Here is a 22,124-nt window from a genome sequence, read left to right on the forward strand (position 1 = left end):
ACATGTGAATTTATTGTATTGTTATTCATTCCTTCTCTCATTTCAATTATGAGACTCGTCTAAGGTGTAATATGAATATATTTTTTAAAAAAACTTATCAACTATGTTTGTCATAATCCTTCTCTTTGATCAGTCTTCCGTCATGATTGTCATAATGATGTTTGAATTATGGTTTAGTTGATTTTGAAAGTCAAATTTTGAGTAAAAAATGAATTACTTCGATGATAAATATCCTCCATCTCCAACTTTAAAGTTGCTCAGACAAATATACAATAAAACTTCTCTTTTTGACATGAAAAGTAGAAACTTAGCTATAAATTTCATTAGACGTAATAATTTTTACACAGAATATTTATATTAGTAACTTTATTAAAAATATGTATATATTAAATTTAAAATTATTAATTTAAAATACCAATTTATGAAATTAAAATTCCAACTGTATCACGGCATCAAACTGTTGAGCTTCAAATAGGAAAGGGGTTGATTTTTAGAAAGAATAAAGTGAAGGTAAGTGATCTGATTAATCATTCTCTGAATTTCATAAAAGATGTCAGCTCCAATATGCAAGAAACTTGGGAGTTGGGACATAGTATAATCTAATTGTACTGTAAGGTATAAAAATGACATTTATTAACAAGTGTTTTATCCTTATTTTGAGTTTTTTCCAACGTAAATAAATTGTATTTGAACATATGATATGAAATTACGATTTTAATGGGTGATTGATGGCTATTATTATTTTTATATAATTAATATTTTACACTAATAAAATGGCGATGAAATACTAAATACACCTTCTTTGCTAACGAGAAATCTTGAATTTTAGTACTGTCGGGCTGAGTATAAATAATAAAATCACTTTATTAAGAAGTCTTTTATCTTTATTTGAGTTTTTTCGACGTAAGCATGAATTAAATCATTGATCAATATGAATATAGAATGGAAAAAAAAAATTATATTTTAAGCTAACATCTAGATTTGGGACACTTGTATGTGCACGTACCTTCCCATTTTTGGAATTTCTATAAATCAGATCTTTGTATATAGGAAATATTATATACTGCACCGATACAATGTATTACAATTATTTTGTGTATTTCTTAAGTTTTTCATTATTTTATACATAGAAAATATGGAAACAAATGAATAATTTGTCAGAGAATAAAAAACTTTAGTCTAATGAATTAAACTTCATAGATATGCAACGTGAAAACCACTTAGGATATTGTGCATATTAACTTACGAAAGATATTTGAAATCAATCTTTTTTAGGATCAAGTTATGTTTATATATTATATAATTTAATGATTTTTAATTTTATTACGGATTTTGAATTTTTGAAGGCCCCGCTAATACGAAGTGATATTGAAAGATTCTTCTTTACTTAAAATAATAGGTTATGATATTCATAATCTTGCTTCTAAACATTTTAGAATAATGATACCAGTTGTTAGTAATTGAATTTTGAAAACTTTAGTTTAGTACATTTATAATTAAAAAAAATTAACACATGTACAAAGTATAATATATGTATATTCAACCCTACATTTGCTCTGGAAACTTTGGGCTTGTGTAGTATAGCCGTGAAGGGATTCAAAATATAAAAAGATAATACATAAAATGTAACGATCTAGATCATCGTTACTAAAAATATCTGTGGTAAAGGTATACGAATCTCATTCGTTATAAGACTAGGATCAATTCATTGGTATGCGAGTGCATTAGTTGTGAATTAAGGTCGTACAATGTCCCTATCTCCAAGTTAAGTTGAAAGTGTCTTTCCGATTTAGTTTCAGACTTGAGTTTAAACTAGGTTCAATTTTAAACGACCACAACTCTCATCCTATAATGAATTAGGTATTCCATCACCTATCAAATTAAAGGTCTATGAGTCTTTTTTCCAACGCCACCAAATTTGTCTCATTTGAAGTTCGGACTAAAAAGTTATGCCCTTTTTACTAAGCATTGTCTGTGCTGAAGCCAATGTGGCTGAGACCGCCAGGAAGGGATACACGTAGTTAAATGTTATTTTCAGACCTAAAACATTATTTTACTCTCAAAACTTGTCCAAGGTCAGGTTAGGACAAGGGAGGGGCGATTTCTTCAGTTTTCCATCGATTTCCTCCTTTAAGGTAAGTCCTTCCATCAATATAACACTCGTTTGATTCCTTAGTCCTTAGAAAATATAATTGTGGCCTTAGGAGATTGTTTGAATTCATTCTAAAGTGGAGAAAATCTGGTTTCATGAGGATTTTAGGGTGAAGACCTTGGGCTAATCTTAAGAATGGTTAATCTCGATTTATTTATCGCAATTCCCTAATGTTATCATAAAATTGATAGTTTAGGTGAATTAATAGTTGAAAATCCTAGTTGGGATGGAAAAATCATGAGATTGGCATAGGATTTGGGATTTATATATAATCTGAAAATATTTAGGCCATTTGTGAGTGATTTTGTATTATACCATTATTTTAGACCAAGAGCAAGTTAAAGTTTCACTAAAGGAGTCAAGGTTCGCGATCAGACTTTTGCAATAGTTGTTTGGCGCCCAAGTAGGCTAGGTTCTTAATTGAATAGTTATAGACTTGTTTCTCATCGCATAATGTATCGTAGATTGATGGGAGATTTCATGTCTAGGACTTCGGGCATAGAGTCTGGATGGCTGAATGTGTTGTTAGTGCTGTTTAGGGTAGGAATGTACTAAATGGGTTGTGATTATGCTGTGACTAGTGATGGTAGTCTAGTTCTTGATTATTAACCTTAATACTTCTTGTTGATATGGTTGATGGTCCTTGTAAAATTAATGTGTAAAGAAATTACCGGGTTAGTATGAGATCCTGAGACTTGTGATAATCAAAAGGGGTTCAGTATGGGAATATTGATCCATATAAATATAGGGGATATATATATATATATGTGTGTGTGTGTGTGTGTGTGTGTGTATGTTCATTTGAGTAATGCATATTCATGAAATAAAATAAAATGAGTATTTTTGAACAATTGCATGCAATAAAGTTGTTACTTGATTGCGCAAGTATGTGAACTACTCGTTGTGGACGGTGATTGTGATATTGGATCGGATGTCACGTTTAGACACATATATTGGATCGGATGTCACGTTCTGACACATACTAAATATTGAATTGGGTGTCGTGCCAACACACTAATAGTTTGGATATGGGTTCTATGAGAGAATCATTGTATAGCTATTATCTGTGAATTGATCTTGATTATGTGTGTAATGATAGAGAAACTGATCCGATTATAATTGAGTATGCTCATCTTGTGTAATAATAGATATGAAAGGACCGAAGTTTCAAGTGTTACCATATTGACTGTTGTATTTGAGATTTACACTGTGAAACTGTATATTACTCTTGAAATGATAAATTGATAATGTGGTTTTGTATATACATGTTTGGATTATGCAATGTTTGCTAGATGCATCTGTATCATAGGTATAAGGTCGGGGATAAACAAGTAGAGTTCAATTGACGTGTGGTTTAACAAGATTAGTGACTTAAAATCAGATATTGATGGTATCTTGTTGGTATATGTGGAAAAGCGGGAGATTTAGAGAGAATTCAGAGATTTTGTCTCTAGGCGAGCCGCCCTGGCTGGAGGAATCTCGTTGTGGCAAGGCTGCCAGAGCGGGATAGGTCCTGCTATGGTGGGCCATTGCGGGTAGAAGGTGAGTCTTACTCCACCTAAATATTTTTCTTTTTCAGATTTGATGCTAATTATTCTAGAGCCAAGTGTTGGTGTGAAAGCTAAAGGTAGTAGACTGATTAGACCGAGTAAGTGGTGGTTCGTAGTTCAGAGATTCCTCTATGTGTTAGAAGGGGTAGGCCTTGATCTATATTAAAGTTAGCAGCAGACCAGCTAGAAGGGATAAGAGTTGTGCAAAAGTTTTGGCGGTGAATTTCCTTAAGAGCATGTTTTTTTCTCGTTGATTTCTTTATATTATGCGGTGGGTATCGGATTGATCGATGATGCTTATCAGTACGTGTTGTTTGTACTGATACTACTCTTGCTATGTCACTTGGCATAATTTGGTTGCAGGGTCAGTGATGTTTCATAGGTGAAGACGAAGATGAGTCTCCAACAACTTCTACTCTTCCTTTCTTATGGTAGGGGTTGTGTCTTGTTTTTATTTATACTATGTATCTTTAAAAGATCTTCTACCTATTTAGACCAGTATCCTTAGGGGTGTTAAAGTGGTTTTTGTAGTCAACCTTGAAGCTTTAAATTAATATACAGTGTCTTTACTACTCTTTTAGGACTATTAATAGTATTTTGTTAAACTTCCGCATGATATTTTGTAAGAATTCTCTTATCAAGGTGTTAGAGTAGATGCCCGCACGATCCGATGGATTGAATTGTGACATAAAATAAAATTTGTATCTACTATATATACATAATTTTTTTTTTAATATTATATATATAATGTAATTTTTAGATGCAAAATATCGAATAAACTTATCGTGGCATCAAAGCCCCGCTGTGGTAAGTAGCCAAATTAATAATCATAATGACCGTCCTCAATCTTTTTTTTTTTGTGGCTAATTTAATATATTGTTTCTGATAAAAAGCAAGTTAGAAAATTTGTGGCCCAGAAAATACCATTATGAAGCAGTTAAAAAATAAAATAAAATTGAACATTTGAATTGGTCTGTGAAACAACATTAGCCTTCAAACAATACAACAAGTGTCACTATGGACTCTATACTTTCAAGATATTTTCAGACAAACTTATTAAACTATTCACCTAATTAAGATACGGTTTTAATTAAACTACTACTGCTATTATTATTGTACAATAATTCTTTATTAAATTATGTGTACTAGGACGGCTAAAGATATTAAGATGGGCATGTGATGGGTAACATATGAATTGCACGTGTTGAGACTGCGGTACATTTGCTTTATTAATAAGTAACTAAATGATTAACGAGTTGAGATAGAATGATTAAGATTTTTTTATTCTTAATTAGAAGTTTGAGATTTAACTGAAAATAAAAAAAAATCTTGTTAGAAATATCAACTGCAGAAATAAGCACTGTAATGTCCGAACTCAAATTTAATTAAATCAAATTTCAATATAAATATCTGACATCAAATTAAAAACGAAAAAAAAAGTGATTTTTCTGAGGTAAATTACTTTAATTTGCAGGCATACTGAAAAAGACAGCATGTTTGATCGTTACTCTAGTTTAAGAGGCTTTTCCATAATGACAATTACCTCTTAATTAGAAAATTAGAGTCAACTATATGAACTTTTAATATATATATATATATATATATATATATATATATGAAGATAAAGAAATAAGATTGTGATAAATTTATTGTTAAAATAACATTAATTAATTTATTGATCAATTTTCATGATATAAAATTATTTTTATTGTTGTTGATATTATTTTATACGCTTTAACTTGTATTAATCAAATTTTTTGACTTCTTGCCGTAAAAATTAATAAAAATTTCTTATAGGAATTTTTTTCCTTCTTAAATATACTATATAACGATACAAATATTAATCAGTTAAATTAATAAAATTGAAATATCAAATTAATTTCATTAGTATACATTTTCATTTCATGAAAAGGAAAAGAGATAATGAAAAGGACTGACGAGATTTGAAGGCGGAAACTTCCTAGCAATTCAAATAGGCAAACATATATTTGCATCTTTTAACCTTCAAATAAGTTGGTTTTTAATTTTTGATATTTAATAATTAAATTTATATTTTGGGAGACGTCAATTTTTTCAGAAATTAAAATCATACTCAGATATAATTTATGAAATATATTTGATAAAAAAATATAAACTTATGTCTGCCAAAAAAATATTTGTTATAAGAGGTAAAAATTTAAAATTACTACAAAATAGTGGCCAAAGTGCAAAGTAACGAGTATCGATCATATTCACTAAAGAAAATTATCTAAATATACAACTTATTTTATCATATTCTCTAAAATTCTTCAGCATTTGAAAAAATTACAAATTTTTTTATTCTCTCTTATTCTTTGATACATCACTTTATACGATGTATTTTATGTAATATATCGGGATGTTGAGTGATATACCTAGATGTTGAGTGATGTATCTAGAAAAGAGACGTGATGTATCGGGATGTTTAAAGATATATTCGGAACTGAGACGCGATGCATCGATGCGTTTTTGACATGTATCTGGATTCTACCAATTTTAAAAAAAATTTATAATTTGAAAAAGAATAAAAATAAAATATAATTAACTCTTAACACTATAAAATTTGTATAATTCCTACTTCCGATTATCCTTCACCTACGAATTCAATATATTTTTTTTCTTATCCATATCCTTATCAAGAAAAAAAAGAGAAGAAGATAGGACACATAAAGTTTAGTAATAGGGATTAGGGGGTCCATTTTTGTTATTATTACTAGTAAGAATCAATTTCTTAGCTTACACGTCATAACAAGTCAATTTACTTCAACCTGCGATAGCCAAAAACCAAAAATTAGAATTAAAGAAATAAAAAAAATTGGCATTGAGTTCATGATCGGCCATCTCTGTTCACTAATTACAAAACCTAAACTAGATGTTAATCTATGCTTATAAATTAAAGAGTTAATAGTAAAAAATACATTAAAAATATTTCAGATTTCGATTTTATACTTGAATTATTTTCTTGAATTATCATCAACTATTTATTATAGTACATCTCAACTATCAATTATTCTTTTTTTTATATGAAATATCATCACGTCCCTACCGTCGTAAAATAAGAGCACCTGGCTTTGCCCATTCACAAGGACTCGATTCTATGTCCAAACATCACATGCCAGCAGATGTGGTCACCAGGTAGAAAAAAAGAACAATTGATAATTGAGATGTTTTTTGAATTTTGATGATAATTCACATAGGAATAATTCATGTATGAAACTCAAAAATTGAGATACTTTAGATGTGTTTTGACACTTCATTCTAAATTAAACTAATGTAGTTTATTTGTATGATTAGTCATCATTTGGCACAAAAGGAGGACTTAATGGGCTCAAATTCAATTGATAGTCTCTGAGCCCAACTCATAGAGTTTCAAATGGGCTAATGGAGTATATTATCAGAATAGCCAGTATTTATAAAAAGGATTTTTACCGTATATATTTAACCTCCAATCAAAATAATAGCTTGAAAATAATATATATATATATATATATAACAAAAGGTTGTAATTATTTTTAACAAACGACCAATGGGCCGGGCCAAGTGGTGATGATCCACTGTTCAGAATATCAGTAAAAATGGGCCGGGCCTACTTCTTTGGGGCCGTTAATTTGATGTTTGAACATAACTATTGGGTTCATATGAACCCATCTATTTCGACTCTGGAGTATAGAAATATATATATGAGAAGATCATTAAAATTTGGGAAAATTATGTAACTAAGCAAACATCATACTAGTAATTATTTAACATAGCTATAGTTAAAACTAATTATGATTTGTCACTACTGTTTCATCCGGATGGCTATGGGCACCACTCCCTCAATTTGTATCAGCTATAACTCTTCTCTCTCTTGCCTTTCGTCCTTTTTATACAAATTACTTTCTCTCTCCATAATCTTTTTACTCCTTTTTCTCCTTAATTCACTCAACACAATCAGATTTCAAAATTTAAATTTTCTTCTTTCTCTCTCAAATAGTGCTTTATGATTTCTTTTGATTTTTCAGCTTTTTCATTAGATACAATCAAAATCATGAATGAATAAATACCTTTCAAGAGAATCACTAAAGGTATACAAACGAATTCACAAAAAATGATTGATTTTTCATCTTTCTCTTTAGGTCTAACTCAAGATTTCCAAGAAATTTCGGAATCTCTTGCTAAATCTCGAGTTAGTCAACAAGAATCAGATCAAAGTGCCGGAATGACCAAGTGAAAATACAATAACTCATGCTGGTCTTAAAATTGGATGATTTTTCAACTTATGCATATTCTTAAACATTCGAAGAAGAAGAAGATGAATAATCTGGGTCAATGGACCAAGATGGTGGTGAAGAAATTGAGGTATTTTGTACAAGTTATTTTGTATATATTTTGTGATTTGTATTTCTATCAATACATTTCACATTATATTGTATTCGATTCAATAGATTTAGCATATCAGTTTTTTTGAGGTTTTTTTTAATACTTTTTAAACTTTATTTGTATATTTTCAACAATTTGAAAACAATTACTTCTTTTGTATTTATATATTGTCAGCAAGTATACGTTCCAACTATTATTTGTATAATTTCAGCATTATTGAGGTATTTGTATACTTTTTGTGATTTGTATTTCTATCAATACATTTCACATTTGTGTGTATGATATATACAAATGACGAACTACAATTTTAAATCCTTATATATATATAATCAACATATACAAATATTAATCACACCAAAAGCAAAATTCAACCCCCAAATCAACAAATTCAAATTATATATTTCATTTTGTATCAATTGTACAAATGATACAAATATAAATCATTAAATGTATCAATTATACATATCATCATAACTCCAGGAATACAAATATAATTTGATACAAATACAATTTAATCATATCTTCATATTCTGTAGAAAAAAATACAAATAGAAAATCAATCAAATCTTAGTGTAATTTTGAAGCACAAAAATACAAACAGAAAATCAATCGATACAAATACAATTTAATCTGATTTTCGTGTAAATTTTTTTTTTTTTTTAAAAATCAATTAATATAAATACAATGATTGATTTGTGGAATTTTTTTCTTGATTTGTGGAATTTTTTTCAAAATTATCGCATCTATCATTATTTATATTGAGAGTCCTATTTCGTATAAATATTTAATAGTTATGCGAGATATACAAATCGTGACCAGGATAATTACTCAAACTATAGCTATGTTATGTAATTAACAAACATTAGCTATTTTTACCTTATTATATTTCAAGTCTTAGCTATTTTTTGAAAGTTCCCCTTAAAATTTTGATAAATAGAGTAAAAGATTATGAATCCATAATTTCAAAAGTGTAACAAGACCAATAAACCTAAAAAATGAACTCACAAAAATTAAAATCACGTGTGAAGTCCAAAGAAAGAAGAAATATGGTTTTGTATTTTGATGATAGACATATGAACCATGTTCTTGGGTTGAGGTACTTAAAGTTGGCTAATTTTTTTCTTTTGACTGGGCTAGTGCTTGAAGAAGAAAAAAAGGAGGGAGACTTCCTTAGAACAATGAATGTGCACCTTAAATTAAACTAATTAATTAATTAATTAAAATGACTTGTTCACCAAGAAGCACCATATTATAAAATGTGAATCTCTTGGATATGCCGTGAGATTCCATAATTCTTGAATAAAGTTAACTTTATCCTAATATTAACCCAACACGAGGATGCAAAGGCTGTTCAAAATTGAACCAGAATTGATAAATTGAATTGAAAAAAAGTCATTTATTTATTGATAATGGGTTATTGATTTAGCGGTTTCAGTAATGATTTTAATTTTTTTATTATCAGGTTATCAGTTCTTAACAGTTTAAGGTTTTTTCCTAATGGGTTAATCAATAATCCAATAGTAACTTAATAATTTATATTTATTATCATTCGGTATATGAAGTCCTTCACTTAGGATTTAGTTTTCATACTTTTATTTCTTATTATCTCAAATTCTTTGTTATTATACAATGTTTTACATTTGGTTTTGAGTAAGACGCAATTTCTCAACTCGTTTGCATGGTTCATTTGGTTTGTAACCTTGTTTCTAAGTGATTTTCAATGATTTTTTTGGTATCAAATCTTAACGGTTAAATTGATAACCGAACCGATAATAATCAATAACCGATAAATCAATATCTTAATGATTCTATAACGGTTTGACATTTCAATAAATCGATAATCAATAATTTAAATCGATAAACTTTAAAATCGAACTGAATCGACCGATATGCAGCCTACAAGGATGTGAAGAAAACTCAAAAAAGATCTGTGGTGAGAATGGACTAACAACATACACCATCAAATGTTTATTGGACTAACAACATACACCATTAGTAAGCTTGGCTTGGTCATTAAGGGGTCTTTTGGTACAAAGATGAATAACGCAAGGATTAGTAATGCGGGGATTAGTAATACATGAGTTATTAATACAGGAGTTATTAATATTGTATGGATTATTTTTTATCAAATGTTTGGTTCATTGATTTCCACCTAATCTTGTGTTTGGTTTAAAACTCTACAAAAAACTTCTTTTTAATTATATTCTTGAATTATTATGAGATTTTCTATTTCGAGTAATTGGGTCAAGGTAGATAATTATCGGACAATATTATTTTTTCGTAGCCTTCTAACTAGCTAGGAGAGAATAATTTTATCGCATGTTTGCTGTTTTCTCAATTGAATTATTTGAGGATAAAATTATACAAAAAACTTCTTTAAAATTATACCCTTGAATTTTTGTATGATTTTCTATTTCATTTAACTAGTCAAGTTAATACTAAAATACAATAAAAAATTATTATTAATTTTGAGGTGTGATGTGGCACTACGGAGATCCTTGATAGTACGGTGTGTTTCTAATTGTTTGTTGGTCAAATCTATCTTAAACTTAACATAGATTTAATGTTCAAATATTTGAAGCGTATTAAAAAAAAACCAAAACCTCAACCCAATATAGCAAATCAAACATGGAAAAAATATTAGTTTGTGAAATCATCAAATTATATTGAACGGATTTGGAAAATTAAAAAGAACATTTATAACCATTTCGATAAAAATAAAAAAGACATCAAATTGCAAAAGAAATTTAAAAAGGGATTAAGAGATATTTTAGTTATTTAGAGGTCTTATCTAAGGATTGTTAAACCTTGGAGTAGTTATTTCTTCATTTTCTAAGATAAAATAAGACCGCATATGATGCATGACTAATCCATGAATTAAGTTAAATAAAGTTACCAAATAATATATTTGTTGGACTAAATTTTAATCCAGGAACTATTTGTTTTAATACTGCCTACCAAACGGGTTCTAAGAATCCACAATTTTCTTAGAACTCATTAGTCAAAAGTGGCTAATTTTTTCTTTTCACTGGCTAGTGCTTGAAAGAAAAAAGAAAAAAAAGGAGGGAGACTTCCTTTTAAAAGAACAATGAATGTGTACCTTAAATTAAACTAATTAAGTAATTAATATGACTTGTTCACCAAGAAGCAATTCACAATTTATATATTTATGTATGTTTGATGGATTTTCTAATACATATAAAAACAACGTCTAAGCAAGACTTACTCAGTTCACACTTACTACAAAAAGAAACTCTATAATACTTAATGCCCAAATACAAAATGTTTTAATTAAAATTTTAAAAAGTACTTATGATCACTCCACCTCCAATCCTTTATGTTGGTATAAATATGAAAATTTTAGCACAAAGGCAAATAAAGTAAGACTAGGAATATAAAACATTTTTATATGCCTTGAGATTCCATAATTCTTAAATAAAGTTAACTTTCTCCTAATATTAATCCAACACGAGGATGTGAAGAAAAGTCAAAAAAGATCTGTGGTGATACATTGTTTATAGACTTGATGTCAATTTCCAATCAAATGTTTATTGGACCAACAACGTCAGGGGCTGGATTTAGATAGATCTGATGACATTCAGTCTTCGTTGAAAATCTATCTATCTATATATATATATGGAACATATAAATATTATGTGATATTCTTAGAAATAATAAGTTTTGTGATATCAGTGGTCAAAATTCAAGTTTATTATTATGGGGATGTAAGTTTAAGCCTTGTTGTAGGGTGTATTTTTTTTTTTTTAATCATGTAAGATATCGTTAGCGAATTTATTATAAAAAAAATTATGAATAAGTAGATTAAATTAGTCAAGTGCTCGCAAACTGACTCAGATATTATTATTATAAAGGAAAAAAAACTAAAGAATAATAGAGTGAAAATGTAGGAATTAGCAATGGGCAACTTTCGTTGCTAAAAAGAAATTAAGGTTAATTCATTTCTACTCTTATTTAATAATGAATTAACAATAAATTTATCAAAAAATTTGTTTGTTATGAGCTATTTTTATACCTAACTAGCTCATTGACTAGTCTAAGATAGGAAGTAATATAATGGGAATTTCCATTACGTGGCTGCCACACACAACATCAAATGCCTATTTTTTTAAATTTAATATATATTACCTTGGACACCAAGAATAAATGTTATATAAAGGGAGTTCATCATCATTAATTTAAAACACCTCAAGAAAAACACCCTTTTTTGTCTTTGTAAATCAATATTGAGTTTCAGAACTTTTCATTTTTCACAATTCTTTGTCAAAATTAATCTTTCTAATTTGTTGTTTCTTTGAAGCAAACAAATTATGAGTTATAGTAAGAAGAAAAATAGTGATTTCTCTTCTTTCTTAAAGTCATTTCTTTTGTGCTTCTATATTAAAAATGATAATAATAGCAAAGATGTGAAAGATTCATGTGGACCAGAGGAAACTATGATATCTGCAGCCAAGCATTTCTCATCAGCTCACAAGGTTCGGTTGATTTAGAGTGGACTGAATACGTTATTTTCGACTTGAGCTACATGTTACACACAGAGAAAAGAAGATTTACAATGTATACATATAAGAAGATCATCATGGTTCACCTCTTTTGGATGTCCTGAAGTTCGAAGTCATTTGTTTATCACAGAACAAGTCCCCCTCAGTCACCGCCATAGTTAACCCTCTTTTCCAGATAATGTATACATATAAGAAGATCATCACACTCTTTTTGAGTTTTACAGACTCTATATTCTGAATTCACGTACGATGCCCATATGACCATATGTGTGATTTTGTGAATGAATGTGATATTATATAGACAACAAGAAATGCTTGGAATCCTTTGTATTCCTTGGCACTATGTCTTGATGACACAGAACATTCAGAGTCAGAGCCAGATATTTGAGTTTATGGGTTCTAAATTCTAAAAAAAATTAGTAGTATTCTAAGTTCTAAATGAATTATTTGTATTTATTAAGTGAATTTTTAAATACAAATACAAGGCTTTGGATCTACTGAATTCTGTTAAAACCATACCTTACTTTCTAGCTCCGTCTATGACACTTTAGTGTGAGAAAACATTTCGTATTGTTGATTTGTCATATCATAGGATATTTAATTAAGACAGCTTATTTAATAAGATAGTGTAAAAAATTGAATTTTTTTTTATAGTTATGATAAATTGTAAAAATTTATGATTTATGATTAAAAAAAATATAATTTAAAAAATTTGAATTGCATAATCAAATAAAATTTTAACTTCAAATTAACCTAATTTTAAATTACTTAGAATCATATTCAAACAGACCTTAAGTATTACAGAACCAAGACAAACAAAAAATGTTTATTGTGATTAACAATTGTAACTATGTGTCAGTATCAAGAATACACAAACATCTATCCAAAAAAAAAAAAGAATACACAAACATAATCTTATAAATAATATAATTTACATTCTTCTATTTTTAATCAAACACGTAGATATAAAGAAAAGTCAAAATATTTTTCTAGTGATACATTTATTGACTTTTATGTCAAAGAATCAATTATTTTTCAAAATAAGACATTATCAAAAGTTATTTTCTGGGCCCCTTATATTTTCTTGGCTGCCACACAACATAAAATATCTCAGGTATTTTAATTTTCTGATTTCCATTGTCCGAGGGAAGAGGCAATGTTGTTTTAATTTCTCTATTTAGCGGGTGTCTGGTCATAAATTTTAGATTAAATTTTAAAAATTATCTTTAAATATTTATTTAGTTATGAAATTTAATCAAAATTTAAAAACCTATCCAAATATTTTGAAGTTTTCCAAAACTTGCTCAGACCCATTTTTGAGTTTTTGGGACTTCCACTCACAAAATTTGATAAAAGGGTATTATTTCAACCTTAAAGCTATGAATTCGAGTCACCAAAAAAGCAAAAAAAAATGTACCCTTCCGAGGGAGGAATTAAAAATAAAACTCACAAAACTTTATATTTTTTCAAATAAATACATGTCCAACTACACATTTCAAATATCACAACTTCAAAAATTCAAATCATCAGGAATTAGCTTTTAAAGGGGTTTCAATTCAACAAATATAAAATACCTCCAGAAAATCCAAGCTCTTTTTTTTTTTTAATTAATATTTTGTACTCTTCATTCTCAACAATCTTTTTGTGCAGGCAAAACAAAAAAGAGTCATATTACTAAGAAGAAAGAAGGGTAACTGACAAAACCCCCAATTAATGTACCAGCTAATTATTTAGATATATGCTAATTTATAATATTACGTATTTTATCAGATTTTGGATGTCAAATACATGTATTTAGTCCGTATAATACATGTATCTCGAATATATAAGGTTAAAATTAGGTGTAATTTGTTCTAGATACACTTTATTCAAGTGAATTCGCATGTATCTGACTTTCTTGCTCACCTTTCTCCTGTCTCGCTCGCCTCTCTCCCTATATCTGATATCCTAAATACATGTATATAATGCACATGTATTTGAGAATCTCGCTTGCCTTCCTCTTATCTAGCACGTCTCTTTCTTTGTCTCGCTCACATCTCTCCCTATTTTAGTATATTTGATATTTTAGTATATTTGATAGTTTTCCAAGGAAAAATTGCGAGTCTAGTCCAAAGAAAAGAAGTAACCAATGTTACTTTATTGGAAATTTCCTTTTCATGGCTCCCACACTGCCACACACCATTTTAACAATATATTTTTCTAAATTTAATTGCTTAGAGGAAGAGGCTTTGTTGCTTCTCAATATATATTACCTTAGCCACCAAGAATAAATATGTTATATAATAAAGGAGTTCATCAAATCCAAAAACAGTTCAAGAAAAATCAGCCCCTTATATCTTTGTGAATCAATATTTACTTGAGAGCTCTTTATTCTTCACAATTCTTTGTCAAAATTACTCTTCCTAAGTTCTTGTTTCCTTGAAACCAAACAAAATGAGTTATAAAAAGAAGAAAAATAGTGATTTCTCTTCTTCCTTAAAGTCATTTTTTTTGTGCTTTTATATTAAAGATGATGATACTAGCAAAGTTGTGAAAGATTCAATTTCTAGTAGTTCATTTAGACCAGAGGAAACTATGATATCTGCAGCCAAGCATTTCTCATCAGCTCACAAGGTCCGATTGATTTAGAGCTGATTTTGCGAGTTTAACTGAACCTATGTTATGCAAACTTTTCAAAAATGTTATCGCATCTCAACAGAGTTCTCCAAAAATTGAGAAATTAATTGATTTTGCCTATCCTTTTTTATTGGTAACGAGTGTGGCATGCATGTCCAAAATTTAGATGTTATCGATTCTATATATAAAATCGTGTTAGGAGAAAAACGAAAATAGTATCTCAAAAGAAAATGTTTAGATTCATCGATCCTCGAGATATTACGATGAGGGAAATGTCCAAATTCATCTTAAAGAAAGTTATGTTTGTTTTTTCAGAATTTTTTTTGATGTGTCATAATACCATATAATGAATCTTTATTTATAATTGTTACTAGTTATTATTAAAGTTATGAAAATTACATGTGAATCAAGAAATTCTGCTCCCAGTTCTTCCAACACCATCCTCTCTTTCCGTGTTGACCTTGATAAACTCCTCATAAGATATATTTTTAATTTTCTCGCTCTTTGACAAAGTAAAGGTTGAATTTGGAATGTCCAGGATTGCACTAATCTCCTCACCATAAGGTCTAAGCCCTAGCAAAGCAACAATATCCAATACAGTTGGACTCATCATGCCAAAGTGGGTATGAATGTTAGGGACGAAAATAATCAGGTGTCATGTGGAATATCGTAAAATAAACTTCGAAACTATGAGTAAGAAGACAAATGAGAAATATAACAAAAGAGATACAAATATTTAACGTGGTTCGGTCAACCGATCTATCTTCACAAGAGGAGATGAACAATTCACTATATAAATATGAGAGTACAAAATATCGAGAGAAATAACCTCAAACGATTTATCCGGAATAAAAAGTGGTTCATACTTGTGTCTCACCGTTTTCCTCTACACAAAACTCTCAAAGCCCTGAACTATATTGTGAATGCTACTAAGTTAGAATGAATGAACCTCCTCTATTTATAGAGTCATAAACCATTTTTTACAAGAAAAAAGACTAGTCAAATATTAAAAACTTTGTGTTTTCCTTTTAGGAAAAAGAAAATCCAATTATATTAGGAAAGTAAACAAAAACACCCAACACTAAATAGAAGCCTGTTAATAAGTCAAAAAAATTAATCCAAAAAACAAGAACAAGGGAAGGTGTGAATAGAAGCCTGTTAATAAGCCAGCATTTGCAAATACAATAACCGAAAATGATTTAAAATAAAAGTAAGAGTAAAAAGATCAATACAACAGTTGCTAATGCGTTAACTTCATAAGCTAAACAAACACAAGTTTTACCAGCAGGGGGACTCAATATAATCAGTGGCTTAAAACCAAAACTTAAGAATGAATCATAAATGTTTTTAATACAATTCATGTAAAATAAAATCATATATAAATCGTATAATTTTCCACTGAAAGAGATTCAAATTACCCCGATGACCACAAGGTGGCTCCACCCCTGCATGTATAGATATTTTCCTAAGTCATTTCCAGTACTCTTAATATATATCAAGCTTAGTCGTGAGCTTCTTTTTGATTCCAGTAGAGCAATTTTTAGAAAAAATAATCTTTGATTTCTTGTTATTGATTGTTTATCTGGATTGCGAGCAAAAATCATTTTGTACCTCTTTAAGTTGGTGGAATTTATTTCATTAGCCATAGTTATGAAGACTAGGTCATCCGCAAAGAACAAGTGAGATATTTCTGGTAGGATTTCCATACATAAAATAAATACATATGGTAACATAGGGTCTCCCTGTCTTATTCCTCTCGTTGGTTCAAAATAATATCTATGGTAACATAGAGAAAATACGTTCACATTTGAATATTTCCATTGCAATGAATCATAAAGCAACAAACATCGAGTTCAAAGTTCAAACCATCCATAAAAGCCAAGTTTACATAAAAGCCTGTTTGTCTAATTCACATTCCCAAGTCAGTTAATCTTTGTTTGTAGTCTGCCCAACTTGTCTCTGCTTGAGTAGTTAGAGAATCAACTCTATCTTTCTTTGAATCAAGAAATTCAGCTCCCACTTCTTCCAACGGAAGCATAACGGAGCAGCTGTGTGAACTTGAGACTGTACTCCTGCACAGTCATAGAGCCCTGTTTTAAATTTAAGAACTCTTTTATCTTAGCCTCTTTCAGCTCCCTCGGGAAGAAACAACCCAAGAAAGCTTCCTCAAATACGGCCCAAGTCAGCACTGGTGCACCCTCTGCTCTATTCTTTCTCCACTGATCAAACCATGGTCTGGCCACACCCTTGAGCTGGTAGGTGGCCAACTCAACTCTATCAACATCAGCCACATGCATCACCTGAAACACTTTATGTAGCTCCTCAATGTAGTTCTCCGGGTCCTCATTGGGTGTAGACCCTGTGAACCCATCTCAGGAACTCACGGACCCTAGATGTGTCCTGAGCATCCTGTCTCACCCACTCCATCAACTCCCCTCCTCCCCCTCGCCCTCCCCTTCCCGACAATCCCCGTCCTTTTATTTTTAAAAAATTATTATATAAAATACTTTTAAAAAAATTCATACTTCACCCCCTCCTTCCTAATTTTTTTTTTTAAAAAAAAATTATGCTCGTCCCATCATTCCCTCCGCTCCTACTTTTTTTTTTAAAACATTTTTCTCGTTTGAAATTAGATATTTACAAATATTTTTAGAAAAATATTTTTTTCTACTTCGTACCAAATATAACATAAATAAATTGTATTTTAAGAAAAATCTTGCGGCAAGTAAAAAATAATTTCCTAAAATCATATGTATATATCTAACACAAAATGGGGAAATATTTTTGGAAGTGGAGGGTTAGGTGGGGCGGATTTAAAAATTAATACTAAAACTAAAAAATTGGGGGGGGGGGGGAGCGGGGGGAGGGGTATGGTGAGAGTAAGTGATGGAGTGGAATAAAAAAATATTTTATATTTTATTTTATAATTATTTTTTTGAAGTGAGATAAGAAAAATATTTTATATTTTATTTTAACTAATACTTATAATTTATTTAATTTTTGTCAAGGTAAAATATTTTGTCTTCGATTATTTTTTGCTTATTTCTTATTAATCTTTTTGGAGATTAGGGTTTTGCAATTTTTCGTTGGGTGGGTGGGGGAGGGTTTTGTGGGGTGTGAGATAGAAAGGTTGTTTTCGATGGAGCCAGAATTTTTACTAATTAAGGGGTTCAAAATATGAATAAATAAATACATGAGTTAGTTGAAGGGGTTCGACATCTACCGTATATAATTTTAACTATGTATAAATAGTGTAATTTTTCGTCAAAGTTGTTTGAATGAACCTCCTAAACTCCGCCCCTGCCGATAGACCCTTAGCTCGACAAAATAGACGAAAACATACCCAATGCAATTTCATTAGTGGGGTTTTGGGAGGGGTAGAATACCCCTACCTTTGTGGAGTGTGGGGGTAGAAAGACTGGTTTGGATACAAGAAGAATTCGAAGCATGGTAGCAAAGAAGATATTACAACAAAATATTAAGATACAAGCAACAGACAGTAGTATATATAGAAGAAAAAGAAACAAAATATGACAACACTCGACTATATACTAACCTTCTAGCCTCGACCTCCCCACCTTATTGTGTAGCTATCAATTCAGTTTGATAAGCTTAATAGAGGCAAATGGTAATGGGACGGAAAACTGTTTCCGTATCTTTTGATTTTTAATTTAGAATAACAAATCAGTTTAGTCCTCTGTATTTGTAAAGAATGCAACTTCGTCATGTTAAGAGGAGATTGAAGAGTGATTTAATTAGAACGCGCCGCGCCGCGACCTTCCTAGGAATGTAATAGATGAAATTCTTGTGTGTTTGCCTTTACGAGATGTTGTGAGGACAAGTATCTTATCGAAAAAATGGAGATATATATGGCGTAGAATTCCAGAGTTGACGCTTTCTCACACACTCTGGAAACCCGAGGAGGATTTAGATGACATTACAAGTAACCTTATAAAGATTATCAACCACTTTTTGATCTTTCATGCAGGACAAGTTACAAAGTTTACCCTCTGCGTTCCTTATTTGGATACATGTCCTAATATTGACAACTTGATACGTTTCCTCTCTAGAAATGCCATTCAACACCTTGTTCTTAAACTTCCAATCAGGGGTCGTCCATACAAATTGCCGTCTTCATTTTTCACATGTTTCCAGTTAAGGCATCTGACTCTCCAGAATTGTTCAATACCTGATCAACCATCCTTCGAAGGATTTGATAGGTTAATTAGCCTAGAACTACGTGATGTTACGGTTTCTTCCAAGTTGCTTGAACGTTTAATCTCTCGTTGGTTGTTGCTCGAGCAGTTGGTGCTGCAGATCTCAGGTGCTTCAAGCGATGTCATTGAAATTAGCGCTCCAATTCTGAGATCCTTTGACTACACAGGCAATATAAGATCTGTCTGTTTAAAAAATATCCCTCGTCTGGCAAAGCTTTCACTTTCGCATAGGGAATATTATGTGGGAGCAGGAAAATGTAATATTGCCAAGTTTTTTGAGTCTTTCTCTGCCCTCGAGTACCTCCACTTGAATGACAAGATAAATGTTGCTTCATGCCCTCGTTGCAATTAATTCATTTTCAATCACGGAGCGTCTTTTGGGCTTTGAGTCATTTCTGATTTTTGGGCATTTTCTTCCTAGTTCTTTGCTGCAGGAGCAGGTGAAGTACCAACAAGGCTTTCTTATGATCTTTATTGTGTCAAACATCTCCGCATATCTAGCATATATCTGTCTGACTCAAACGAGGTTTCATGTGCCCTTTGCTTGATACGAAGCTTCCCGAATTTACAATCTATGGAAATTAAGGTTCTCTTTTCTCGCTTTTTATGTAGTAGCTCCTTATTTCCGTGCTCCTTAAATCATCAATAAGCTGAGAGAGTTAAGTTTTGTTTCATCTTTATTAGGTGGAGTCTGATGACCATGATATACCAGCTCTAGAATCTCTTGAAGTGGAACACTTCTCAGATGTGACGTTTAATCACCTCAGAGAAGTTAAGCTAATGCAAACTAATGGCACAGTCCCTGGCCAAGTCTCCCGAGCTGATGAGAATTCTAATCGAGCCATGTCTAGTTGAAGAATCCACAACTGTCAAAATACTCACTGAGCTGATAAAGTTTCAGCAGGCATCACCCAAGGCCGAAGTTGTATATAGGTTGGATAAGCATCCAAATCCCCGTCCTGTTTGATTTTCACGAGTCTTTCATCAGACCAATGATCCTTTTGCACAAACGTTTTGGAAGTTGATGTGAATTGACAGAACCAAATGTTGATGCAACTGAGTTTTTGCCTAATTGCCATCAGTTTGGGGATATAACTTAATGTGGATTTGTTGTTTCTTCAACTTAGTTATTATAATGTGCCTTAGTTTTTGCCTAGTGTTTATGGTTTCTTCAACTTTGTTATTGCATGTGGCTTCTTTACTTCCTGTTTCTTTTTCTTTTTTTCGAACTGCTTTGTTATGCTTTTACTTGAGTCGAGGATCTGTCGGAAACCACCTCTCTACTAGTAGGGGTGAGGTTTACGTACATATTAGCATCTTCAGACCTCACTTGTGGGATTATACCGGATATGTTGTTGGTGTTGCCTATGCTTGAAATGAGAATTGCAACAAGAATTCACTACTTTGTGTTTATTTCATATTTCAAAGTTGGGTTGTTGGTTGCAATGTGTTTAATCTTTTTGGGGATATATTTGGCATTCTTGAAGCCTTTTCTCGAGAATGAACCTTAAGTGTTTTTTTAACCTTTCGACTAAGAGCCCGTTTGGATTGGCTGAAAAAAGGTAATTTTTAAGTCAAAAAAAGTCAAACTAAAATGACTTTTAAGTTAAAAAATAAAAAGTAGGAAGAGTCCTATTTTTGGCTTTTAACTTTTTTAAAGTCATTTTAAACTTATTTTAAGTTATTTTTTACTTGGTCAAACACTCTCAGTGTCCGTTTGGCTAGACTTATTTAAAGTAGTAAACTGTTTTCAGCTTATAAGCCCAAAAAAATAAGTTGGAGTAGCCTAACTCATTTTTGGGGATTATTATTGTTATACCCCAAAAAGGAAAACTATTTGTCATTGAATACCCCATTACTTTCACGCCCAAAAAGGAGTTTACACATTTTCTTGATATCATCAGAGTATAATATATACTCTAATAGTATCATGAAGGGAAAAACACCGCTCTATTATTTCTTGATACTATCATAGAATATATATACTCTGACAGTATCAAGAAGATATCAAGATTTGAATAGCACTGCAGTGAAAATGCTTAATTGTCCTTGATACCTTCATAATATATTGTATGTATATATATATTGTGTTGTTATTAAAGAGCAAAAAACCACTAATCACTGATATCATCAGAGTATATATGACTATATATATACTCGGATAGTATCATGAAGAGAAAACATTACAGTAAAAATACTGCTCAATAATTTTTTGATACCATCATCGTATATATATACTCTGAAAGTATCATGAAGATCACGCGAAAACAGACAAGGGCCTGGTCACGCGAAAAAGGGGCAGGGCAGTGCTGTAATTACTTTGGGCTTTTGGTCCAATCAGGGTAAATAAGTTGGGATAGGTCCAGTTTAAGTAAATAGTTTACTCCCTTAGTCTATTTGGTGTAGTTTTTCCTTATTTATTTGGGCTTATAAGGTGCTATAGATAAGCTAAGTCAAACAGATTCAATTATTTTAAGCACAAAATGGTTTTAAGTTGGTCAGTCAAACACTTAAAAAAACAGAAAATAGTTTATTAAGTAGGTTTGACCAACTTTTAAGCCAATCCAAACATGCTCTAACTATATCGCGAGAAAGAGTTGTTCTAGCTTTAACGCTCACCCTTTCTCTTATGATAAAATTAACACTTCCTAATTCTTGCATGACCCTTCTTGGATCTAAATCACAATAT

The 22,124-nt window shown here is 30.7% G+C and overlaps 1 protein-coding gene across 1 annotated transcript; it reads left to right on the forward strand.

Annotated features, from left to right (window-relative positions):
- The first annotated feature begins 18,665 nt into the window (after window positions 1–18,665).
- LOC129879661 (FBD-associated F-box protein At4g10400-like) lies at window positions 18,666–20,290 on the forward strand. The gene is made up of 4 exons (XM_055953532.1): window positions 18,666–18,717; window positions 19,207–19,760; window positions 19,857–20,021; window positions 20,120–20,290. The coding sequence occupies exons 1-4, from the start codon at window positions 18,666–18,668 to the stop codon at window positions 20,288–20,290; spliced, it is 942 nt and encodes a 313-aa protein (XP_055809507.1).
- The last annotated feature ends 1,834 nt before the right edge of the window (window positions 20,291–22,124 follow it).

The sequence above is a fragment of the Solanum dulcamara genome, chromosome 2 (assembly GCF_947179165.1).
Source record: "Solanum dulcamara chromosome 2, daSolDulc1.2, whole genome shotgun sequence".
In the NCBI taxonomy this organism is placed as follows: domain Eukaryota; kingdom Viridiplantae; phylum Streptophyta; class Magnoliopsida; order Solanales; family Solanaceae; genus Solanum; species Solanum dulcamara.